The sequence below is a fragment of the Notechis scutatus genome, chromosome 5 (genome assembly GCF_049901735.1).
Source record: "Notechis scutatus isolate UNSWTSFEM ecotype Mainland chromosome 5, rNotScu1.2, whole genome shotgun sequence".
In the NCBI taxonomy this organism is placed as follows: Eukaryota; Metazoa; Chordata; class Lepidosauria; order Squamata; family Elapidae; genus Notechis; species Notechis scutatus.
In genome coordinates, this window is record NC_142013.1 from 69,012,028 (window position 1) to 69,039,770 (window position 27,743).

At 34.5% G+C, this 27,743-nt stretch overlaps 1 protein-coding gene across 6 annotated transcripts in view; it reads right to left on the reverse strand.

Moving 5' to 3' along the window:
• CNKSR2 (connector enhancer of kinase suppressor of Ras 2) overlaps positions 1 to 27,743 on the reverse strand; it is a 264,189-nt gene that overhangs the window by 173,663 nt on the left and 62,783 nt on the right. For all 6 annotated transcript variants that reach the window (XM_087966919.1, XM_087966922.1, XM_087966920.1 and 3 more), the window contains exons 4-6: positions 27,565 to 27,652; positions 9,016 to 9,057; positions 7,044 to 7,163 (exon numbers count right to left, since the gene is read on the reverse strand). In XM_087966919.1, coding sequence (XP_087823045.1) covers positions 7,044 to 7,163; positions 9,016 to 9,057; positions 27,565 to 27,652 — 250 coding nt within the window. The remainder of the gene's footprint in view (positions 1 to 7,043; positions 7,164 to 9,015; positions 9,058 to 27,564; positions 27,653 to 27,743) is intronic.

The following is a 27,743-nucleotide window of genomic DNA, read 5'->3' on the forward strand; positions in this document are numbered from 1 at the left end:
TTTCCAGTTTTACTCTGTTGAACCCATAATTATGATCAATTGAACTAAAGCATCCATTTATTTGTGTTTTTACACCCCTGGTAAATAGAAATGACCAAGCATGTTGCCTGACTTGCCTGTTAATGGTGGGGGGAGGGGGGGGAGAGGAATTCTAAGAAAGGTGTGGAAAAAAACTTTGAAAAATTTATTTCCATGTATTATTTAATTGTGCATAATTATAATCAGTCTCCAAACTTTTTTCAATAAACAAGATGCTTGAATGATAAGTATGGATTTACTTTTAATTGTTCTTTGATGAACATGATTAACTATTTTCTTAATTTGCACATTGTTTAAAATCTGATTTAAGAACACTTCAATGTGTTCCATAAACAACTCTAATACTTCCTTTTACTGAACTCTGTCAAATTGTCTTCCTGAAGAAGTTAGCTTCACATATCAAATTATCTGGGTTAAATATATTTTTATCCTACTTTAATTTTAAGGAGGTTTTTTTTAAACTAGCTCTGTTCTTTGTGGGATTTTTAAAAAAATTTATTATCAACAACTTTTTTTGTTCTTCTGTCTTAACATAACACAGTTACACTTTTTAAACTGCAACTATCCAATAGAAGAAAATGACCTCTGTTCTATATTAGACAAACAATTTAGGGGATATAGCTTGTTAGCTTAAAATAAATAACATTTTGTTTAAATATTTTGTCCTCCATATTATTTTATACTAATATTTAAATGGCTTCCAAGATAAAGGATTATTTGCTCTTGATTATATAGTTAAAACTTCATATTATTTTCTATCCATAAAAACTGTCATTTTGCTTATTTTTTTAAAAAAAACAATTAGTATTTGGGAAATTGTACAACATGGTTTCTTGCTGACAGAACTTCCTTTGGTGTATTATTTCTTGATAATTGCCCTGCATCAAGGCTTGACAGAGAATTTCTTTTTTGTTTCCCCTCCATTTAGTTTTAATGGGCTTTTAATTTGGGGAATCTATAACAATTCACCATGTCCAACTCATCATGGGACAACTAGCCATAGCCAACCTGCCACAGGACAACTCGCTGTGGGACAAGAGTTCTACCAATATCAAAGAAATGGTGCAATAGAATAATTAAGGAAAGGAGCAAAAGGAGGGACAAAATGAAATGTGAAAAATTAAAATAATGTTTATTTTAAATAATTGAATTGTTAAATTGTTCTGCGGAGAGTTGGCTGTGGTGAGCTGTCCTGTGGCGAATTGGCTGTGGCAAGATGTCCCATTCTGGATTTTGAAGCTATCCATCTGTATATTTTGTTACTACTAAACCTAGTTCTTTTCACTAAGCAGCAAAATATAACCCCAAAATCTTTAAAATTTGCAATGGAGATTCATCTTCCTATTTTATATAAATATTTTGTTGCGATTTTTTAGAAAACAACTATTATGTTGTCATGTCAAATGTGAATTTTAACATGAAATAGTCCACTTTAGTCAATAAAACATAGACATTAAATGATACATTTTTATTTATTTATCCTGCAGGGTGAAAACTAAAGAAAACTTTTCAACCAGTCTTTGCCAGATATTGAACTCCTGGAAGAAGAAAAAAAGCAGTCAAATTCTTTCACTGTAAACATCTATTTCATCTTTTCTATTTTCTTTCTGCCCATGTATCATTGTACAATGTCTGGTTTATAATGATCTAAATGGGGGAAACCACAATACTGTCTTGTAGGTGTTTTCATATTTAGTTTTAAAACATGTTTCGTAGCAATGGGAGGTGGGGGTGTAATTTTGTTTTGCACAAATTAAATGTATGTAAATGTGGTAAGTTATGCATGTGCTCATATACAACCACTTGCACAGGCATAATAGGGAGCTTGTAAGGTAATAGTTCAAAGGTCACTGTTACAAAAACAATTATTAATAAAATAAATTTGATGATTAAAAATAGAAAACTAGCTACAGTATTTTCAAAAACAGTACATCTAAAAAATAAAATATTAGGAATTCAAAAACCCAATCTAATTAAAGGAGATACTCACACATAAACACCAACATATTTTCAAAGAAATATAAAATCCATCTTTTAGAAAAAAATAAATCAGCAATACTTTAGGTTGTCACTCCATGGTAATAAGAACATAAATGGAGAGGGGAGTAGGAGAGAAAGAGAAAGAAATATCAAATGAGCCAGACCATGATTTATAAAGATATATAAAGAGGGAAATCAGCAAAATAAATTATAGATATTCCCAAAAAACTTCATATAACTACAATAGCCTTAATTTACTTATTGAATAATGCTTCAATAAAATATTGAAATAATTGTTCAAAGTTAATAGAAAATATTAATCATAATTTTTTCACTTAAAACGGATCTCCAATGTTCAGGCTATGGCCCATTACCAGGCTGCTGCCTGTTTGAAACCGGGCTGCAGGAGAGATGAGCAAGTGTGCACACATGAAGCTCCTGAGCGGCGGCAAGCACGCACAAAGCTCCTTTCACAAGAATGGAGCTTCACTCACGATCACCTTCTGCTCGCGTGACAGAAGCTTCGCACATGAGCACAAGTGTGCTCTGCTCAAGCACACACACATCACTCGTGCGAGGGGAACTTCGCACGTGAGCACACTGAAATGAGTGGAGGACACCCGGCACTCCTCAAAGGTAGCTATGGACATGCACCTGTCACTCACACCACCACTAGCCCGCGATGGGTGAGGCTGCCAAGCTGGAAAGGTTGGACACCGCTGACTTAAAAGAAATGCTTTGGGATGCTACAATTATTGTAACTAAATTGAGTTAAATTTAATTTTTTGAATTACTTGGTACTGCAATGTGAAGACCTCAAAGAACTACAATGTAATGTAACAAAATGCGATTTTGAAGACATATTAATCAGTTAATAATAAATTTTCTAAGTCAGTTAACTACAGTGAGTCTAAGAAATATTTTGAGTACATTCTTTTGACATACATATCAATGATTTGAAAATTAACTTGAGGCAATGGAATTAGATGTAGTATGCATCTACAGTGTGTCATAAGACTAAGATACCTTTCATTCACCAATTATATGCAGTCCAAAAAATACACCTATTTTTTATATGGTTGCATGCTTCTTTCTGGTGGGTTGGTTACAAATGTTGAAAGCATTAATTTATATATTTAATTCTCAAAGTTTTGGATTGTTAACTGACAAAATTAATGAATATATAAATGGCAGATTTTCTTCAATAAGTGTAGTTTTGTTTTTCAATTCACAAATATGTATGCTTTTCTAGGCATTGTTTCCTTTGTTTTCCTTAACCTTCACCCACACACACACATACAGACCCATATGATTCACCCATGCTGCACCACTGTGGCATAAGCTTCACTAGTTTCAGTCTTTCCAGGAACAATTTAAGCTGCTGGTTATTATTAAAACCCTTATTTAAACCACCCTTTTTTTAATAATTTTTTTTTTTTCTTTTTCCAATTAAATAATATTTTATTTTCTAAGTCCCATCCTTCCTCTTCTCATTGAGAAGGATCTAGAAGCAACTTTTCCATAGTAATAAAGAGATTGTTCATTGGATGCTTTGAAGAAGGATGGCTGAGGGGCTAGATTGGGTTTATCTAGTTTGGGTTGTATTGGGTTTGTTTGTATTTTCATTGTTGTAAACTACCCAGAGTTGTGCTTTGAGATAAATGGCCTTGTAAATCTTTAAAAAAAAAACAATATACAGACACAGTGTGCTCTGCACAAACAAGTATACATCTCCTTCATGAAAAAGCTTTGCTCCATATACACTCTGGCTAATGTATTCTACAAGCCTTATGCCTTTGAATATCATAACAAAGTACATTTGGTGTATGTATCAATTTTATGGCATAATACTCAATTCCTAAGAACATGTTATATTGTTGTAAAGTAAACACATTACTTCTATAACATTCAAAGTGACAGAAGGCAAAACTTATAAAAAAGCTATGCTTAAAGTTAAGGTAATGAAAAAATAGAACAGAATAATTAATATATATTTTTAAAAACTATTTTTTATATTGCAAGAAAATATAAACACACACACAAACACACACACCAATACATACCCATATCAACAAACATACACACTGAAAGAGAGCTCGTTACTAATTCTTCTAACTTTGAAAGGCATCATCTGTGGGCCACAGGAAAGGATACTCAGGGAATTTAGAGATGAGATAGAAATCTAGGATATTCAAAGTCACATTTCACCTCAGATTCATACAGGAGGAAGATTTAAACTGTAATTACTCATGATATTCATATGCCTATTTCTCTGCCTGATCCTACAAAATTCTTTATTTTGTTACTGGTTATCAAAACAATATATTTAGCATTATGAAAGTTCAACTTAATTGTGTAACTTGTCTAACAATTGATTTTACTAGTAAAATAATGAAAACAATCTTTTAAACATTTTTAAGGTATGCTTAAATATAAAATATTTCACCATAGCTAATTATTAAAATGTATTACAATGATTTTAAAAAGTTTAAAAATTCTGTCAACTTAAAATAAATTAGACTATGATACTTAATACAACTCTTTAAAAGACACAAACCCAAAATTTAAGACATATAAATATCAAAACAAAGTGTATGTGTCTTTACAGGCATTCACACATATTCAATGAATGTGGCATATATGTCCTGATGGAAAGATTGCCAATCAGTGGCTCAGCTGAAGTATATAAAAATTTATTTGCAATCCCTATTATTTCACACATATGAGAATGAACAGGGAACTCATTGCATCAGTAAGCACCTGCTTTATCAAGTAATCAAACAACATTATTCTTTTCAGAAGTTCAACACTTTATCATAAAACCAGTGACACAAAATCTTCTCCTACAGATATTGACATCTTTACCCAGCTGATGGAAAATTTCTATGAATTGATTACATATAAGGAATCTTGAAAGATTCTCCACCCAACACTTCCATGATTATTTCTTAAAAATTCTACCAAGATCTAATACAAAAGGTTTTGTATCCTGCTTATGAATTGTTAAAATATTCGCAGATAATATATAGTCAATATACATAGCACATTCAATACCAGTTGTATTGGACAAAAATATCCAATTTATTTTAATATATCAACCAAGTTCACAAATGACCTAACTCAAGTTTTTCAACTTGGACTTGGCAGTAAATCTCATATTTCCTTGACCACTTAACTTGATTCCTTTTTTAAAATCATGATTTCTTCCTCACCCATTAATGGATACTTGGTGTAGTTCTTGGTGGCCTTGAAATGGCTGTTCTATCTCTACGGTCATCTCTGCCCTGAGAACTATTTAAAGCCTTAATCCTTACATTGATGTTGCAATAATATTGGTAGGTATTATAGCAGTAGAATAATATACCACACAATTGAAACCAAATTGTAATTGATTTTTTTAATATGGCTTGAGCAATTTGTTCCCTTTGCTATCCTTTCCTTCTTGCCATTACCATTTACTATTTGGTCCAAGTGAAACATCAACCATAACACTAATTTCATTTGCCTCCATTTCTGAAACTGTTATTCTTCCCTTATATTAAGAAATTTTATCTATATTCCTTACTATATCTTCCTTACATTGTATTTTTTGTAACTTATTTCTCTACCATTATCGGAACTTCCAAGTTGACAGCAATTTGATACATAAATCTCCGGGAAAACAAAACTCTATGTGAAACTTGATTACATAGCTCCTTTGTTTGTACTTCCTATGTCAAAAATGCCAAAAGATATTTTAAAACATCAAGTATCAATAATAATTATAAGAAAATTTGAATAATTATCTTTTCATTCTAATTATTTTTAACATCATGTAATTTATGTAAACGTCATTTATAAAATATTTTCCATTTCTAGGCTAATAAAAACAACTTTCTATTTGATTCCAAAATAATATGTTTCAGCAAGAAATAGACAAAATGACCACTACTCAAAATAATTTACAGAATTCATTTGAAAAAGATGAGCTCATTTTTAAAAAAATCTGAAAATCCATTCTGATATTTTCTTTTTTGTACTTAAAGAATTGGTTTTATTGTACTATATATACTACAACCAAACTGTTAATAAGTATTTCTGCATAGGAACAGTCTTAAAATCTAAACCAATAAAAAGGGGAAAATCTTTGGCAAAAATGAGAGGGGGGGTATTTTTACAATTAAAAAGAAAATTTGGTCATGTCATAAAAAGCATTTCTAAAAGGATAGACTGGAGTAGGGAAGCTGTACAAGCATCCAATGAATTATGAAAGTACAAACATTTTAATCAGATTATGACATGGGACATGGAATAAATTACAGATGGTGGAATAGAAAATGACTTTAATATGCTACTATGACACTCAGACAAATACAAGATTTAGAACAAGGGACTACAAAATAGCACAGTAGAAGGCAGATTGAAGGTGAGATTGAGTGCAAAGGATATTGTAAAATTTAAAAAACAATAATTTCAGGATTTCAAGTATTTTAGGTGAAACCAAATACATATCCAAAAAAATTAAAAGTGTTATTCTTTGTTTTATAACAAATTTACAGAGCATAACTGTGAGGAAATTAAAGCAACAACATTTGGGGAAAACAGTATTAATAATACAAATATATTTGGATAAGCAGACTTGTAACGGGACTATATCGAAGGCATTTTCATAAATTAATTAGGATTATTTCTTCAAGTATTAGAATACCTCACAAGTATTATATAATATATGATAAAGTTATTATGAATATATTATCAGTCAGAGACACAATAAAGTTTACATTATTCTGTAATTTAAACTTGAAAACCAATTCTAGAAAACTGCGGGAATACAATCCACTGAAGTACTTTAAAGATAATTTCAATTGATATTATTTTCTTAAGGATTTTATAAAATAACTGTTAACATGCAATACTGACCATGGTGTATCTGACTGCTTCATACAGTTTTGCAGCAAAGGGTAGATATGCCAAATAAACATTTTATTCAGAAAATGTATTTCTTCCATCCTGGGTGAAGTTTTGATTAACTGTGTACATCTTACCAGCCCTTCACTTGGCTTGATGTTTGCTAGCTGAATCACTTCCAGGTGAGCAGATTGAGACACGAGAGGATCAGATGAAAGTGAAATTATATGATCACAGACACCAGATAGAGTCTTACACTAGGGGGGGAAAAAAGTATATTAACCAAGAAACTTTAAGTCTAACACAGCAAACCTTGGGCATAATAGTTAAAAGATACAATTTTACTCTCTTATAAGATTATGATAAAATAATCAATCAGATAAAAAATTCAAAACAATATTTAGAGATTGGGGGGTTTTCTTCTTTCTGTTTCTGGAGCATTAGCAAATATATGATGAATACACATATACACAAACTTATTTTACAACCATAACAACGAATACAATCCAGATTTTTTCCATACATATATACTGGTATTATTTAATAACACATTGTTAAATTGGTAATGCTAATGATCTTCTAACAGCTGACCTAATCATATAAAAATTGTAAAAGCACACAAATTAAACATTAAAACCAAAGACACATGGGGAGGATGGTGGTGGAGTGGGGGTGTTGTGGTTAGTCGGCAGCAGGTGCAGATGGCTGAGGAGAGCGAGGACTCAGATGAGGGGCCAGGACCATTAGGGAGTGGACTGCTGCCTTCAGAGATTGTGGGGGCTGGCAGCAGCAACGAGGAGGTTCCCGAGGAGCCTGTGCCAAGTGCACGTGCGCGCAGGGCTACTCACAGAAAAGAGGAGCTGCAGCAGCACGGGCGACTCAGGAGTAAGGCTGCAACGTAATGGCCCCTCCTTCAAGAAGATAAAAGCCAGCTGTGAATTGGACATTCTTTGCAGGAAGCAAAGACGTTTTGAAACTCGAGCCTTGTGGACATTGTAGTATCTTAGTTGGTATTTGAAGACTTGTGTTGTAAAATATTTCTAGGTAACCTATTCTTGGCAGCCTCGGACAGTTTTGGCAAGGCTCATGCTTATCAAAGTTAATTAGTTTGCAGCAGCCTTTTAACCGGGGGATTCGTTAGAATCATTAAAAGGTTTCTGTTCCCTTTGATTCGTGTTTGTTTTATTGGGAAAGGGTTTTATTGGGAACGGGGGGATGGAATCTCCATTGTGCTGTTCCCCCACTAGGGCCCCAAGCTGACTGGCAGAACATTTTTAGGCCTTTACAAAAAGATAGGAGGGTTGGGGGCCAACCTCACATCGGGAGGCAAGATATTCCAGAGGGCATGAGCAATAGCAGAGGAGGTCCCCCTTCTGGACCCCGCCAGCTGGGTGATCGGGTTGATGGGTCCTGCAGCATGCCTCCTCGACCAGCAAGAGTGGTACAGGCCAATCCCAATGGGTTATAATGGTCCCTCAAGTAACCTGGACCCATGCCATGAAGGGCTTTAAAAGTGATCACCAACATCTTGAATTGCACTCAGAGCAGACTGGCAACCAATGCAGCTCATGGAGCAGTGGTATTACCAGGGCCATTCTTTCCCCGCCCCCATCAAACTATCCTCTCTGCCGTACTCTGCACCAGCTGTAGCTTCTGAATGCTCTTCAAGGGTAGCCACATGTAGAGTGCATTATAATAGTTAGCCATGAGATAACTAGGGACTGAATGACTGCATGTCAACTAAATAAATCTTCAAATGCTATAGCTAGGTGCAATGGTAGAATGAAAAACTGATATAGGACACAGTTTTCTGTAAACTGAAGAAATATATGGTGGAAGCATAATATGGATAGATAAAAGTACACATCTTATAGACCATAAGATGAACTACAGTTCTTGCTATAGAAAAGAAAAACAACTTATACCAGTCTTAAAATAAAAGAGCTCCAAAAGGTAGTTTAAGATATTCTATACCCCTGGTGTAGAATAAAGCTTAGAATGTAAGTAGACTGTATAGATGACCCAAGAGCTTTTGACTACATAAGGATTAACATTTAGACACCTGAGTTCACTATTAATATCTATGATGATACAATAAATGCCACTTACCACATGCAGAATTTTGTTCTCAGTTTCATGTACTGTGCAGTCCTAGAAAGATAAGATGAACTGAAATTAATTAAATGAAACATTTAGGGAAAAGTAGTTAATTTTTAATACTTCATAATATAAAGATAGGTAGGTGGGTAGACAGATAGATAATAGCTAGCTAAGAAGGAAAAAAATGAAGGAGGGAAGAAAGGAAGGAAAGAAGGAAGGAAAAAAAGAAAGAAATATATCTTTTGATGATAAGAAATATCAGTTCCTTACTTTGATAGCCATAATTCTGAAATTATACTGCCTAAAACCATAGTCCATTATCTACAACTCCTCAGATGTTTAATTGGTTTACTAAATAAATAGAGATATTTTATTTATATGTGTGTGCAGGTGTGGGTGGATGGGTGTGTAAAATAAGTGAAAAATTAACTAAACTAATATAATACATGAATTAAATTAATATATCAACTAATTACATATAAAATGAGTACAGGCATCACAAAACTATTCACTCTGTCCTACAAATGATAAAATAAGCAGTGATGTATAGAGTCATGCTAATAAACATAAATTTATATTTATATTAATGGAAGTCAAGCAGCTTGCTTTAATAATTAAATCATTGAATATTTTCAATAAATTTTCAATACATATCATTGAATATGCAACATATATAAGAACAAAATCTCACATTTCACCATTTAGTTCTTTAAAATAGTATTAATATAACATTTACCATGAGATGTTGTAAAATAAATGTTATGAATATCTGACAATAATCAAAATTCAGTGTTCATTCATAATTACTATATGATTCACTGAAATTTAAATAACCAGAGTACCCTTACTTTTCCAATGAAATTTGATTGACCATTAAAGCTTATTCTAAAGCAAGAACAAAAAATATTCATGTGTGTATACATATATTTTCTAAATAATTCAAACACAAAATAATCTAAAAAATTAAGAAACCACAAGGAAAGGGAGAGAGAGAAATCCCATTTTCTATGGAAAGCCTTTTCAGAATGAATTTTTTCTGGATCTGAAACAATTTGGGTCCTGGAAATTCTTATACTATTATGAAGCATTTTGTCCTAAATTAACGCTTGTTAGTAGAAATAGTGGAATTAAGCCAGCTGCCAAAGTTCTATTTACAATGATTATTTTCTTCATTTCTAGGTTGCATAAACATTGAACTAATACCAAGAATTTCAATGGAAGAGGTCTTTCATCCTGTATATAGGACTAAAGACCCTATAATTTGTTGATCCCTATTCATCCAACTTTCAATGTACCTTAGTATTTTTTTCAAACTGACAAAAATAGCCCCTTAACTCTTCTTTTAAAAGTTTCAAGATGCTTCATTAATCTAATATTACTGCAATCTAAAATCATTAAAATATATAGTTATCGCTTTTGCAATTTTGAAATATTTCAGTCAAAATCACTGAATGTTCTTAATACCTTAACTTACAATTAAAATATGTCTTTTTGCTCTCTCCCTCTCTCTGCATATATTTGTCCCCTACAGACATAAATATCCATTGCTAATAGTTTCCATGAATAAGGTGAATGCATTTATAGAGAAAAAAAAGTGAACTGTGTGTCACCTACATTCAAGATGAATTGCTCCTGCACATCATACTTTTCATCATAAATGAGAAACAATGATGGGATTCTTTTCTTAACTAGAACAGAATTAATCTACTCATATTTACTGCATGTTTGCCTGCCTGGAGTAATTTACAACATACAGTATAAGGATTGCCATGTAAGACAAATAGACAAAAGCCAAGCAGAATGTATCCATGAACAGCAATCAGAAAACAGAGCAGAGTAGAGTAGAGTAAAGTAGGGTAGGGTAGGGTAGGGTAGAGTAGAATAGAATAGAATAGAATAGAATAGAATAGAATAGAATAGAATAGAATAGAATAGAATAGAATAGAATAGAATAGAATAGAAGCTGGAAAGGATCTTGGAGGTCTTCTGGTCCAGCCTCCATTTCAGACAAGTGACTGTCCAGTCTCTTCTTAAAACCATGATGGAACACCCACAATTTCTGGAGGCAAGCTGTTCCACTGGTTAATTGTCCTCACTGTCAGAAAGTTTCTCCTTATTTCCAGGTTAAATCTCTCCTTGTTCAGTTTCCATCCATTATTCCTTGTCTGGCCTATAGGCACTTTAGGAAATAGTTTGACCCCCTCCTCTCTGTGGCAGCGCCTCAAATATTGGAAGACTGCTATCATGTCTCCAAGATCACTCTCACAGTTATTGTTTTTGAGCCAGGTCTCACCTAATCTGTACTTGTACGTTTGATTTTTCCTGCCCAGGTGTAAAACCTTGCTTTTCTCCACATTAAATTTCATTTTGTTGGATAGGGCCCATTGATCAAGTTTGTCAAGATCTTTTTTAATCTGGAACTTGTCTTCTGTGGTGTTGGCTATTCCTGCCAATTTAGTATCATTGCAAATTTGGTGAGTTTCCCTTCTATTCCCTCATCTAATTCATTTATAAAAATATTGAAGAGTACTGGGCCTAAGACAGAGACTTGGGGTACCCCACTGCTTACTTCTCTCCATGTAGACGTAGTACCAATAAGGACTACTCATTAAATATGGTTTGTCAACCAGCTACAAATCCACTTAGTGGTGACGTTAGCCCTTTTCCAATCCTCAGGTACTTCCCCTGTGCTCCAGGATTTTTGAAATATTTGATACAATGGTTCTGAGATAATATCTGACAGCTCCACCAGAACTCTGGGATGTAATCCATCAGGTGCTGGTGATTTATATTTATTAAGGTCAGATAGGTAGAGAACATTCAGCAATTGATGATGAAAAATGAGGAAGGCATGGGAAAAATAGAGAGCAGATATAACAGAAAAAAGAGTAGAAGAAATGGACTATAGACTGACACTAGCAGACCAAAGTAAGGAGAAAAAAATATTCTGTTGGACATGGATCGCACTGATTATTATTTAAGATTTCAAAACATTGAAGAAGAAAAGGAGGAAAATCTAGCAGAAATAATGGCAGACTTGCTGGCAGGGGCCTTGGAAGCGACAAAAGGAAAAGTAATGGCATATATAGATGAAATATTTAGAGTACAGACCAGATATGCACTGAGGAACAAGTTACCAAGGGAGGTACATGTTAGATTCACAAAAAAGCCACAAGAATAGACTACAGAAAGCAAGAGACAATACGTTGAAATATAGAAAGAAGGCGAGAACAGTTCTGAAGCAAATACCAAGAAGCGTTAGAGATCTAAGAAGGGAATATCAATTCTTGACAAAATGTTTAATTAAAAGAGGGATTAATTTTAGATGGCTGATACCAGAGGAAATAATAGTGACATGGCATGAACAGAGACACAGGCTAGATTCAATAGAGAAAGCGGAGCAATTTTATGACCACTATTTCAGAGAGCAAGAAGGAGAGAAAGTGGGGGAAATAGAAGAAATTAAACAAAGAGAGGAAGCCACAGGAGAGAGGAATAGAAGACAAAGAGAAGAGGAAAGAGAACAAGAAGAAAGAATGGTAAGAGAAGTAAAACTGAAGGAAGCAAGGGAGATAAGAGCAACAAGAGCAACAAAACCTTATTATAAATAAAAACATGGAAGAGAAAATAAAATTGATGTCAATAAATATAAACGGACTGAATTTGGCAATAAAAATAAAACGGAATTTTAATAAATTAGAGAAATTAAAATTGGATATAATTTGTTTCCAAGAGATGCACATCAAAAAACAACACAATAAAATATTGGACTATCCTAAAAATGGGAAATTATACACCACCCTGGCACAACAAAGTAAAAGAGGAGTAGCACTATACATTAAAGATACAATAAAAGCTAAACAAATATATCAAAATGATGAAGGGAGGGTGTTAATGGTGGAAATAATGATGAATTATAAACAGACATTATTCGTGATGATAAATTACACAAGAAAATAATGGAACTAGAATATAAAAGTATATGCATCCTATGAGACTTTAATACAATAGTGGATGCTGAAATGGACTGTAAAACACAAAAGACAAACAAAAAGAACAGGAAAACATTACCAAAATCTTTCTTCAAGATGACGGAAGAATTAGCAATCCAAGATGCATTGAGAGAAATACACCCAAAAAACAAACAATATATTCTATTCAAATAGACATTTGTCCTGGTCCAGGACTGACATGATGTGGATATCAACAGATCTAATTTCTAACATACAAGAAATAAGTATTGAAACAAGCACATGGGCAGACCATAACTCGATTAAAGTAATATGGAAGGGACAAAAAAAGAGGTTACAATGAACAATTTAATATTAAGAGAAAAGGAGTACATTAAATATATGGGGAAAGAATTTGAATATTCCTTTGATGAAAACAGAGGACTTGGTTTTTATATTAGAAGAACCATTAGGAACAGCACCTAAGTTGATAAATAAGATAGAGGAATATGGAAAAGTGGCAAGATTGAAAATAAATAAAGGGAAATAAGATTTTGGTAAAAAAATATGATAGAGGAACAGAAAAAAGAGTTAATGGAGAGATTAGATATTCAGATTGCAAAGAAATTAAAATATCTAGGGATCCAGTTAATGGCCAGATGTGGAACAATTAAGGAAGATAATTATTATAAATTAAAGCAACAAATTAAGACAGGAAAAATGGGGGAATATGCAATTATCATTAATAAGAAGAATTGCAACAATTAAGTTGAATATATTATATTCATATATTATGTATCTGTTTCAAACAATTCCGATAAAACTGGAGAAAAAAAATACTTTGAAGATATTAACAAAATAGTTTTGAAATATATATATATATATATATATATAATATATATATATATATATATATATATATATATATATATATATATAATTAATCTTAAAATGTTACAGGATGCAAGAATCAGAGGAGGGTTTGGGTTATCTAACTGGGAAATATACTATCAGGCCACAGTACTAACTTGAATGGACTATGTTAAGAAACACAAGGTTGTTGACACTGGAGGCACATGATTTGCAGTTGGATTGGCATGCATTTCTATGGTACAGGAGAAGAAAGATACATGGTTATTTTCGAAGACACTTTGTTAGGAATGCTTTATTGTTAGTATGGGAAAAAATTAGAGAACAACATTACTTGAAAATCCCAGTCTGGTTATGAACAATGGAAGCACTTGTACACCCAAATATAAGTAAAATGGGAACTTTTGTTAGATATAAGGATATACTGAATGAAAAGGGTGAGCTCAAAACCAAACAAGAATTGAATGAACAAGGGATTGATATGCATTGGTATTCATACATGCAAATACAATCAAATATAATTTTTTTTTCAAAGCTGAAGGTATCCATAGGGGGCTGACAGAATTGGATAAAATATTAACAAGAATGGAAGACAAGCTGATAAAAGAATTGTACTGTTACTTACGAGGTGTAAAACTAGAAGAAGAGCAAGTAAAGGAAACGATGATAGCATGGGCGAAAAACTTTGGGTATACAATAGAACTAGATAAATGGCAGAAGCCATGGGAAAGAAATTATAAATTAACAATATCAACAGCATATAAAAAAATTTGTACAAGATGTTTTATAGATGGCACTTTGCACCAGCAAAACTGACAAAGCTGTTTAAAGACAAATCAGCCAAATGCTGGAAATGACACCAGACACCAGGAACATACTACCATATGTGGTGGACATGCGTAGAAGCTAAAAGATATTGGACAAAAGTACACAAATGGTTGGAAAAAATGATAAAGCAACATATAGATTGGAAACCTGGATTATTTTTATTAGGGATGGTACCTGAATGTTACAGCAAAGAAGAAATATATTTAAATTTTTAAAGGTTTTTTATTTATTTTAACAAATGCAAACATAAAACATTAAATAAAACCATCTTTCCATTGTACAGTGTGTCAGTTGGTACATATCTTTTGTGCACAATATCAACAGTCTTTCCCTTCCAAATTAAAATTAAAATTCATGTTATATAGATCAACTGTGCATATTATATTATATTATTCTTAAGTTCTTATTAGACTTTAATTATAAATTCACGTCATCCTTTTCAAGCAAATCTCAACTTTTACAAAACATAGTTCATAATATTATTCATTTTATTGTAATCAGTTATAACATATCATTACATTGTCTTATCTTTACCATTATGTTATATTTATATCATATTATATTTCCCTATTTTCTTATCTAGCCATTGATAAAATAAATCCCAAATTTTATAATATTTTTTATCTTCTTGCTCTCTAATTGCTAATGTCAATTGACTCATTTCTGCACATTCCATTATTTTCTTAATCACCTCTTCTATCAGAATTTTTTCACTTTTCCAATTTTTGGCAAATACAATTCTAGCTGCTGTTAAAACATTTATAATTTATTGATTTTTATTTATTTATTTATCTTGGCAGGCAATTATAACATAACAGGTATAAGTATAAACATAGTTATGGATACATGAAATGGATACATATAGGAAAAATAAGAAAAAGAAAAAGAAAAAAGAAACAATAGGACAGGGACGGCAGGCACGTTGGTACACTTATGCACGCCCCCTACAGACCTCTTAGGAAAGGGGTGAGGACAATAGTAGAAAGTCTAAAGTTAAAGTTTTTGTGGTTTGGGGAAGAAACTACAGAGTCAGGTAGAGTATTCCAGACATTTACCACTCTGTTACTGAAGTCGTATTTCCTGCAATCAAGTTTGGTGTGGTTTACCTTGAGTTTGTATCTATTGTGTGCTCTTCTTTTCTTATTGTTGAAGCTGAAGTATTCATTGACAGGTAGGACATTGCAATGTATGATTTTATATACTATACTTAGATTGGACCGAAGGCGGCATAGTTCTAGGTTTTCTAGCTCTAGAATTTCAAGTCTGGTGGCATAAGGTATCCTGCAACAAATAGAGGAGTGGATAACTCTTCTTGTGAAATATTTCTGGACTTTCTCAACTGTGTTAATATCAGATACGTAATGTGGGTTCCAGACTGATGAGCTGTATTTGAGTATTGGTCTAGCAAATGTTTTGTATGCTTGTGTAATATTACCAGAGAAAAAGCTACCTAAGATTAGGTTAACAACTCTTAACACCTTTTTGGCTATGTAGTTACAGTGGGCTCTAGCACTTAGGTCATTAGAGATGAGTACTCCAAGAACCTTGACAGTGTTTGGATCATCAACAAAGTTTTGACTATTCATCCTGTATTTTATTTTCTGATTTATTTATTTTTTGCCAATATGTAAGACAGAGCATTTATTTGTTGAGATTTGAAGTTGCCATTTGTTTGACCATTCTGATACATAGTCTAGATCTTTTTGAAGGGTGGCAGTATTGTCTGTGGTGTTGAATAGCTTTACATCATCAGCGAAGAGAACACAGTTGCTCTTAATATGATCACAGAGGTCATGTATGTAGAGTATGAAAAGAGCTGGTCCTAGAACACTGCCCTGGGGGACACCACTGTTGACAGGTACAGAATTTGAGAGGACGCTCCCAATTTTGACTATTTGTTGTCTGTTTGACAAGAATGCTTCTATCCAGTTATACAGGTGTCCAGAGATACTGTAAGATTTTAGTTTTAGGAGTAGTTTGTCGTATACCACTGAATCAAAGGCTTTACAGAAGTCTATGTAGATTGTGTCTATTGCTTTGCCCTGGTTGAGTTGTGTAGTCCATATGTTTTTGCAGTGTAGGAGTTGCAGATTACAGGATAGTTTTTTTCTGAAACCAAATTGTTTATTAGAGAGTAGGTTGTTTGTCTCTAAGTGGAGGATAATGGATTGGTTAATAATTGATTCCATGACTTTACAGGTGACGCAGAATAAAGAGATTGGTCTGTAATTTTCAACTAGGCTGGGGTCTCCTTTTTTGAAGATGGGGATAACCGTGGCTTGAGACCATAGGTTTGGCAAGGAGCTGGTCCTGAAAGATTTTTCAAAGATTATGCTTAGAGGTTCGGCTATGGCAGTGGATAGCTTTTTTAAGTAGTAGGCAATATTCCATCTGGTCCAATAGATAGAGATGGTTTTAGATTGTGTAGTGCTTTTTCAACGTTGTCTTATGTGAAATCTATATGTATTGGATCATTGTAGTTGTCTGTGGTTCGACTAGGAAATACTGAGCATTGCTGTTTACAAATACTGAGCCAAAGAATGCATTAAAGAGGTTGGCTTTAATGGTGTCGTCGTTGCAGTCTTTACCATTTGGTCCTTTCAGGGGTTGGGATGGACCTTGAGTCTTTTAGTTTGTTGTTTACAAAATTGTAGAAAGCGTGGGTGGAATTTGTACGTAGAAGGTTTTCCTCTTGTTTAATGTGATAATTGGTGCATTCAGTCTTTATCTGGTGGCATAAATTTTTGTATCGACTTTTGAAGTTGGCAACGTGACCAGATTTGTTTTTCTGCCAAAGTGATTTCTTTTTGGATTGAAGTTTCCTTATTGTTATGGGTAATTTGTTCTTTCTGGTTCTGGAAGTTGTTATTGGTACATATAGTTTGATGACTCTTGACTTCAAGTAAAAATATGTTGTAATGGTCTTCAACAGTATTGCATCCAGTAAATAGAAATTGCCAATCAAGGGATGAGAGATCATTATTTGTAAGATCATAGTGCCTTTTTTGAAGTTATAATTGGGGATTCCGTCATTTGGTGATTTTTATGTGGACGTATGTTGAGACAAAAGTCAATCATGTTGTGGTCACTGTTGGAAAAGGGTTCTTTAATTTGTATTCCATAAATTGAATTCAAACTATTGCAGAAGATGATATCAAGGCAGTTATTAAGTCTAGTATTGTTGGTTCCTCGTTGTTCTAGTCCCAGATTTGTTGCAGCATTGTAGAAGGTTGCATGTGTGGGTTCAGTTTTACATTTGTTTAGGGTCCAGTTATTATAAGGTAATTGAAGTCACCAAGAAAGATAAAAGCGTGTGGGCAGGATGCTGCCCATGTTAGTAGTGTATTTAGCTTGTTTGCATGTTTGATGTCATAATCAGGGGCTCTGTAATATAGTAAGAACTGAAATGTGATATTTAAGGACAGTTCACAGATGATGGTCTCAGGAAGAGCAAGCTCCTGGGTAACTTGGATGTTTTTTAGATGTAAGGACTTTTTATAGAAGATAGCAACACCTCCTACTCTACGGATTTCACGATCTGATCGGTAAACATGATAGTCTCTTATTGTTGTAATAGAGTCAGGGAGAGATGCGTTGAGCCATGTTTCACAGACAAATATGATGCCAAATTTAGCTGTATTTAGTAAGAGGAGATATATCAAGTATATCTGATTATATCGATCAGATTTATCAATTCTCTACTGTATCCTTCAGGTAAGATACCCAATAAAAATATCTCTGGTTTCAAGTCTATATGCTGTTTTGTCATTTTTTCTAGCCATGTATGAATTTTAGTCCAGTATCTGTTGGCTTCCACAGAAGTCCACCACATGTGATAGTATGATCCAGGTATCTGATGACACTTCCAACATTTCTCCGATTTGTTCTTAAACATCCTTGCTATTCTTGCCGAGGGTAAATGCCACCTGTAAAACATCTTATACAAATTCTCCTTATATGCTATTGACATTGTTATTTTATAGTTTCGAGACCATAATTTCTGCCATCTTTCTAAATCTATCCGATATCCAAAAATCTTTCCCCAAGCAATCATTGTTTTTTTTACTTGTTCTTCTAATTTTACTCCAAGTAAATATCCATATAATCAAATTCTCATCAGTACCTGTCAAAATTCCATCTAATTCAGTAAGTTCTTTATAAAATCCTTCTGTCCTATGATCTTTATCATATCTAGAATGTATTTGCACATATGAATACCAATTCATCTCTATTTCTTGTTCTTCTAGTTCTTGTTTAGATTTGAGTTCACCCTCTTAATATTTCACCATATCTCACTGTATGTTCCATTTTATAAACAATTGGGTTATGCAAATTCCTCTATAGTTGACAACCAGACTGGTATTTTCATGTAATGTTGTTTCCTTATTTTCTCCCATATTAATAACAAAGCATCACGAATATAGTGTCTCCTAAAATACCCATGCATTTTACTTTCCTTATACCATAAAAAGGCGTGCCATCCCAATAATAGGTCATGATCTTCTAATGTTAACAATCTAGTATTCCTAAAGACTACCCATTCTTTCACCCACATCAGTGTTGGCGCTTGGTAATATAATTCCCAATTGGGTAAACCAAAATCTCCTCTTATTCTGGCATCTTGTAACAATTTTAATTTGATTCTTGCCTTCTTTCCCTGACATATATACTTCAGTATTATTTTTTAAAATCCTCAAAATATTCTTTCCCTAGTTTAATTGGTATTGTCTGAAACAAATATAAAATCCTTGGTAATATATTCATCTTGATTGTAGATGTTCTCCCTATTAGAGATTATTGTAGATTTTCCCATTTTTTTTTCAAGTCTGTCACAATCTGTTGTTTGAGTTTATAACAATTATCTTCTTTGAATGTTCCACATTTTGCTATTAATTGTATTTCTAAATATTTAACTTTATTTGTGATCTGGATATTCAATCACTCTTTTAATTCTTCCCTTTGTTTTTCCACCATATTCTTGACCAAAATCTTAATTTTGTCTTTATTTATTTTCAAACCTGCCACCTGTCCATATTCTTCAATCTTTTCTATCAATTAAAGTGCTGTTTTCAATGGTTCCTCTAATATAAAAATCAGATCATCTGCAAACGCTTTTAATTTGTATTCCTCTTTTTTATTTTCATTCCCTTTATTTCACTATCATCTCTAATATTTCTATTTAAAACTTCCAAAATCAAAACAAACAGCAAAGGCGACAGCAGGCATCCTTGCCTAGTTCCTTTTTTAATATTAATATTATCTGTTAAGTCTCCATTTATCATTATTTTGGCAGATTGCTTCTAATACTGTATATTGCCTCTATAGCTTTAATAAAATTTTCACCAAAACCCAATTGTTCCATTTGTAATATCATAAACTGTCAATTTACATTATCAAAAGCTTTTTGTGCATCTAAAAATACCAAGGCCATTTGCTTCTCAGGATGTATTTCATAATATTCCAAAGTATTCAGAATTATTCTCATATTGTCTTTGATTTGCCACTTTGGCAGAAATCCATTTTGATCAGCATGTATAAAATTATGCAAGTATCTCTTAAATCTTTCTGCCATTATTGAGATGAATATTTTATAATCTGAGTTCAGCAGGGAAATAGGTCTATAATTTTTAATTTGTTGTAGGTCAGTATCCTCTTTTGGTATCAGAGTAACATAAGCCTCTGTCCATGAGTTGGGTATTTTAGTTTTTGGCAAGACTTCATTCAACACTTCAAGCATTAGAATACTTAGATTGCTGTAGGGTCTTGTAAAATTCCGCTGGTAGCCCATCTGGGGCCGGAGCCTTTTGTCTCTTTATTGCCTCAATTAATTCCATCATTGTTATTTTCCTTCTAACATTATTTTAATGTCCTCAGGTATTTGGGGTAGCTCCGCTCTTTGCAAATATTGTTTAACTTTTTCTTCATCAATATTCTGTCCATGAGTTGGGTATTTTAGTTTTTGGCAAGACTTCATTCAACACTTCAAGCATTAGAATACTTAGATTGCTGTAGGGTCTTGTAAAATTCTGCTGGTAGCCCATCTGGGGCCGGAGCCTTTTTGTCTCTTTAATGCCTCAATTAATTCCATCATTGTTATTTTCCCTTCTAACATTATTTTAATGTCCTCAGGTATTTGGGGTAGCTCCGCTCTTTGCAAATATTGTTTAACTTTTTCTTCATCAATATTCTGTTGGTTGTATAATTTTTCATAATATTTCTGTACTATCTTTTTCTTTTCATCATTTCCATTACAAGACTTTCCTTGATCATCTATTAATTGCATTATCTTTTTCATTTCTCTCTCTCTTTTTAATTTATATGCCAACCATCATATTTAATTATTCATGTATTAACAGCACCTAGGATTGTATTTGCTCAGAATTGGAAAAGTGATAAAATACCAGCAGAGGAAAAAGTGATTGAGAAAATATTTGAATGTGCAGAGATGAATAGATTAACACTGCCAATTAAAGAAAAAGAAGAATGGTATGGGATCTATTTTATCAATGGTTGGAAAATAAAACAAGTTAAAATTGAGTAGATGAATATATAGAGAAATAAGTTAAGACTGTTATAAAAGTAATAGATATAAGAGATAATGGCTTATAAAGAACATGTGATTATTGTTATATTGGTAAGAAAAGTACTAAGTACAATTGTTAGCACAAGATATATGTATCCAGTTGACACACTGTATGAATGAACGATGGAATTATTGTAAACATAAAAATAAATTGTTACTAAAAAAAGGTCAGAAAGGTGTTCTCTTACCATTTTCTTCCTTATTTTAATTTTAATTTTTGATTTGTCTTTTACAGTTTGTCTTTTTTGTATGAGCCTTGGTGGCGCAGTGGTTAGAGTGTAGTACTGCAGGCTATTTCTGCTGACTGCCAGCTGGCCTGCAATTTAGCAGTTCAAATCTCAACAGGCTAAAGGTTGACTCAGCCTTCCATCCTTCTGAGGTGGGTAAAAAGAGGACCCAGATTCTTGGGGGCAATATGCTGACTCTGTAAACCCTTTAGCCAGTGGTTTATTTCTAGAATTCTTTTTCCCCTCAATAGGTGTTGGCCTTTCGTGGAAGTACTGAGGAGTACACTACTTGTGCTCCTAGTTCCTTAACTTTTTTGCCTCGTTGCTTAAATATTGTACTTAGGTTCTTTCAATATTGTACTTAGGTTCTTTGTTGTGTCATTTGTCCCAGTGGAGAAGGAGGAAAGGGTAGTAATCTGTGGGCCTAATTGTTTTGGTTAGGTTCTCAAGCTACATCTTTAATTTTTGCTCCAGAGAGACAACATACCTCCCTAAATTGTAGGTCTGGTGTGCAGAAGGCTCCTTTGAGAATAGAATCTCCTTTCACCAACATTTGTCTTTCTTTTTTAGGGAGTGCAGTCTGGGGTGTTTTCCTCTTTATCTCCGTGTGTTTATTGATGTGACTTTTTAGAGTATTTGATGGTGTCTCTTTTGTGTGTTTTCTTTGGGGAGGGGTTGTGGGCCTGCATATTTTCATTTAGGGGGAGAAATTGATTGCTTAGTTTTAATGGGGCTGCTTCTGGTTGGGTTAGATGAGCAGCAGGAGTTTATTAGATTTTATGCTGTTTTTTATTTGATTACTGTGTTTCCTTCTATGTGTGACATACCTCCATTTATCTTCCTCCATTTATTAGCAGGTTCAAAACCTCTGGGAGTTATTTGTTCATTATATGGTTCACTTTGGACATAGCATTCTTACCTAGGTTGGAGTTTGGCTAGAGTTGCCTCTAGATTCCTTACTTTTTCCTCTAGCAGTTCACATAGTTTACATTTAATACATGTATAATTTGAGTGTCCTTTGGGCATAAGCACATACATGGAACATATATTGCATACCACAATAGTATCAGTCACCTGTTCCATAAGTTTGTTTCTTTTTGTTGGTTCTTTTAAGGGTAAAAAATTATGTAAAAGTAGATTTTATCTCAATACATGTTTGAAGAAAGAGAGAAAATAGTTTTAAAATGTTTCATTTTGGTTGTTCTTTAAGGATATGGAAGATTTTGCCAGTTTTCCAGAAGAAAAATTTAAGTTAATAGTTTAAAAATGTAGTAGTTAATTTAAGTTTTCAAAATTTAAAAGTTATAAGGTTTAAAAATTTAGAATTTGAAAATCCCTTTTTTGGTTGGTGGATGTGCTTTGCTCTTAGCCTTGTTTCTACCTTATCTGCTTTAGGTAATTATGCCAATTTTTATATCCTTTTTTCTGTCTATGTGCTTGTTTTTCTATCTTGTTATTTATGTAACTTGCTTACTATTCTGTTAGTTTTATCTATCCTTTTCTTCCCTATATTTTTTTAAAGTTTTTGAGCTCCAATTCCTCCCTACCTTATTATTAAAGATTTGCCTAATTTATTTGATTGATCTTTATTAATCCTATTCTTCACTGATTTCTAATGTTCCACTCTTGTCCTTATTATTTGCCTATTTATTTGTCTTTTATTTTCTGTCCTGTGTTTATTTCTATTCTCTACTGGGGTCTTCCCTCCCTTCCTATTGGGACCTCAAGCTTAATTGTTGCCTTCACTTGCATCATTCGCTGCTCCGGCCTCTTGTCATTTTCTCTGCCAGCTCCCTTCTGACCTTTGGTGCTCGGGTCTTTTCAGCCTTTTCTCTGCTCTGGTCAGCTCTCTCAGCCTGCCATTTAGTTTTCCAATTGGCTCAGCTCCACAGTTTGGTCTGCTCCACTTAGCCCAACACTCAGTTTTAGAAATCAGATCACTCTGATGCCCCTCTGCTGCTGTGCTGCCTGTCTCTGCTGCTACGGTCACCCCTCCACTGATTCTACTGCTGCTGCACTTCTCCCTTCCACTGAGATTCTGCTGCTGCTACGATCCCCCCTCCATGGATTCTGCTGCTGCATTTCTCCCCTCCTCTCACAGCCAGCGGTTCTCTTTGTTAGATGTGTTGCTCCAGGCCCTTTGTCCTCTGCCAGACAGGCCTCTTGGAAGGGCTGTCGAGCTAGCAGGAGGTGGGGAGGTGCTGCTCATCTCACTGGGGAGGGAATGTTGATCAAGTCCTCCACAAGTCCTCCACCTGGGGCAGGTCACTGGGATGGCTGTGGTAGTTGGTTGCCTCAAGTTTGCCTGGCCCTGGGATGCCTGGTTGCCCCTTGAGCTGGGCTGCCCAAGACTGTTTATTTGGAATATGGCAATTATTGAATATATTGTGACCCACTGGTTCGCTGCCTCCAATAGCCTCCCTTCTTGTCCACTGATCAGCTGCGGTACGCTGTTCTCAGTTGCCTCTTTTCCAGCATTGGGCTGCTTAGTTGGGCTCCTGAGCTGTATCTCTGTTGTATCTCTTGTCCTCTGTTGCCAGCTGCCTCTGACTCAGCATGCAGCCATTCATTCACTGCACTGCTGTTTACATGATGAAAATGCCTTCATTGCACAACACATGGGCAGACTTCAGCATAGTTTCAACTAGGAATTGTGAACATACTAGACTAAACCAAAGTTTTAAAATTCTAGAGAATTCCTGGAAGCCTGGCACTCAGACAAATTACATATAAACATCATCTACATACCATTCAAAAGACAACAAAAAAGCTTAAAAGGAAACAAAAAGATCAAACACCTTCTTGCCAGCCATCAGCACTCAGATAAGCAGAAATTAACACCAATATTAATATTAGACTGATAATCAAGCAGTAAGCAATACCCCAGTCAAGAAACTTCCAACTCAGATAAAAGCCTAATCAAGAAACCATCCAGAACACTCCCATCAACACTGACAAGACACTTGTATATAAGCAGAGAGCAAACTCTACTCGCTGCACTATTGAAAAGTAATTCACAGTGTCCTGTCTCTTGCTTTTGCTTTTGCTTAAGACCTGCAGATAAACTCTACAGAAGGGCTTTCATACAAATTAGTTTATTGGTCGTCAGGTATTCTCATATCAAAAACTTACAGTCAATGAAGATATTCTTCTGACAGGCACAATATGAGTCCTTTCCATAGTGTGAAACAAAGTGGATTTCTACCCCAGTGCTAAGGTAAGCATGCTGCCCTCCACATGGCTGTGATTCAAACTGGCCTCGGTGCCTAGCACGCAAGCAATTTAGCCCTCCAGACAATCAAAAGTCTGACCCAAGAGTCAAACAGAAATCCAGATGTGCCCACATGATCTAAGACTACATTTCCCAGAAGGCAATCCCTTAAGGGAATAATTCTTAATTTCTAAACTAACTATATACTGTCTAACCAGCACACAGTCTGCTTTCAAATCTTCACATACTCATTCTATGGATCCAACTGACTAAGGTATTATTTCATTCTCAAGAGTAATATAAACATTTTATGAAAAGGATTAATGCTTATTTTCCATGAATTGTCCCAAGTGGAATCAGATAGACCAGAAGTTTTAGTGGTCTTTGCTGTGTAAAAGAAATGTCTAACCTCAGGGAAAAGCTTCACCATCAAATGAAAAGCAAACTGTAATATGATACAGGGTTTTACCTATTGCTTTTCATATCAAAGGAATACATAAATGCCATAAAGATTTATTTACAATAGGGAATTGCAATAGGGAACATTCTTAAGCAAAAACCACTGCTGAGCACGTCAACCTTAATTCAATCTGATTCAGAGTAAAACTGCAGACAGTTTGTGGGTGTGTTTCTGGTGTATGTTTATATATGTAGCTTAAGAAGACTGTCGAGCAGTATTACAATGTCAATGTCTTCCTTAGCATGTTTCCTTTTTCTCCCATGCATCCATTAAATCCAAATAAATACAGTAATATGTTGCAATAACTTATATTTCTTTTACAATAAATATAAGAGAAAATAGGTAAAAAAATTTGGACCTATTGTCCATACTCAAGTTAAAATGGAATCATAATACCATCAGGCGAAAATTTTAACAAAAAGGTGAAGACTCCCAAGGTAACATTTTTTCCCCCTTGAAGTACAAGAATACACCAATATGCAAGCCAAATAATGCCAAAAAAGTAGAAGCTGCAAATTAGATATTTTTTTAAAAAAACCTGGAGGGGTCTTTACCAGACATGTCAAACTATGTGGTTAGATTTGTCCAATACGGGCAGCCCTGGAAACAGCAAGGGGCTGGCCCCAGCTACCTTGGCCCCATCCCGTCCTAGCCAGGGTGGGTGCTTCCCCTGGGCGCATGCACAGGAGGCAGCAAGTGTGCAGGGGCTGGCAGCGCCCAGCAGCAACTGCAGCTCATTGGCCTCACCAGGCCATGCCTTGCCTTGCCCCTAGCCCCACCCGCATGCTCTCAAGGAGCCTTTACATGCCAAAGACTGACAAGACCTCGATTATGGAGAAGCTCCCAGGGTATATTGCAAGAATCGATCTTAAGGGCTTCCATTTTCCAGAACTCTCAACAGCAGCCAATAGGATTTGGGGCCAAGGGAGCACGCTAGGATTTTCAGCCAGCTGGGGAGAATTGAGCTGAGGTTCGCCTAGGTTTGCCTCTTTGAGCCAAGCTTTCCCAAAGCCAGAGAGCTGTAAGCTCCTCCTTTTGACGCTGTACTTCAGAGGGGAATCCAGTCCAAAATCTAACTTCATTTTGCCACTCTTAAAAACAATAGCAGCCAAGAATCCAGTCGGTAGATTAGTTTCAGGAAGCAAAAGAGATGCAGGCCAGATCCTGAGAGTGGCCTTTGGCGTGACCACTAAACTTCTTTCAACTCCAAGTTAGGCGCCTAATGGAGCCTGCGAGCACAGGTACACTGGCTGCCAAAGTCAGAACACTTTTGTACCCTTTCGCTTTCCACACGTTCTATCTCAGTCACTCCAGGCATAGTAAGATAAGATGTAAAATGTAAAAGAGCCCCCCACCCCATCCCCACCACCCACATTGAGTCGGCTTTGCCAACCCAGCCATGCCCACCTAGTCGCAACAACCTGGCTGTGACCACCCAGCCACACCTACCAGCCATGCCCACCTGGCTGCTTTGAGTCTAACATGCAACTGGCCCTTTGAAGGCAATCGGAATGCTGATGTGGCCCTCAATGAAATTGAGTTTGATACCCCTGGTCTTGACTGTATCCATTATTCATTACATATAAGCTATGAAACGGTTCATATTGCCAGAAAGATACTCTTAGGACAAATAAAGCTATAAATGATGCAGTGTAGAAGTCAGATTGTGAGACATACTGATTTTCAAAAATATATACAGAATTTATAAATACAGACTCATGTTTCTGCCTGAAACATAAACAGGGGTGGATAGAATGTATTGGTGGATATAGTGGATTTGGTCCACCAAGCATAGACGTGCCAGTAAAAAAATAAAAAGGGAATTCCCTCACTTCTAATCACTCCAGTAACACAAAGGATATATGCTTTGGGGTTTTTTTAACCAAAGACAAACAGTAGGTGTTTTGCCTTTGTAACACTGTAAACACCATCAAGCAAAACTAGAATTTCAAATGGGCTTCGCAATTAGTTTCAGAAAAGAAGCTAGAAGCTGCCTGACATGAAAGAACTTGAAAATTATTCTTTTTCTTGCTGCTTTTCACACAAACCCCCTTCTTTTCATAAATATTAAGAGACATAGCCTGGTGTAAGCTATTTTTCTCTTCCCCTAAATTAAAATACCCTTGCTTTGTCAATTTTGTGTCAAGTAAAATTAAAAATAGAGTAAGTGTATGTAAAACAGTTCAAATTTACATGTATAATATTGAGCTCAAAATGTTTTATTGCACACCTGAGATAACTGATTGATATTAACTTTATATCTAAATGCAGTAATACAATTTACTTTAAATTGTTATAAGGAATTTGCAACATAGCTTACTAAATTGGTAAATAGAAATATTTTTAACTCTAAAGAAATTATGTGTGCAAAATCTTTACCTACTGCAGAATACTTTTAAATAGTAACATAATATTATGTAGTTTCACACCTGTTGTACAATTGTTGTTAATTCAAGGCAGAGTTGTATGACATTGTTCCTTGTGACAGAATAATCTGTTACAGCAGCAAAAGGTGATCTGGAAAAATAAAATATAGTAGATATAAATCTTGATCTCCTATAATGCTAACTATACAACATTTTTAATAATATTGAATATCAAAAGTTGC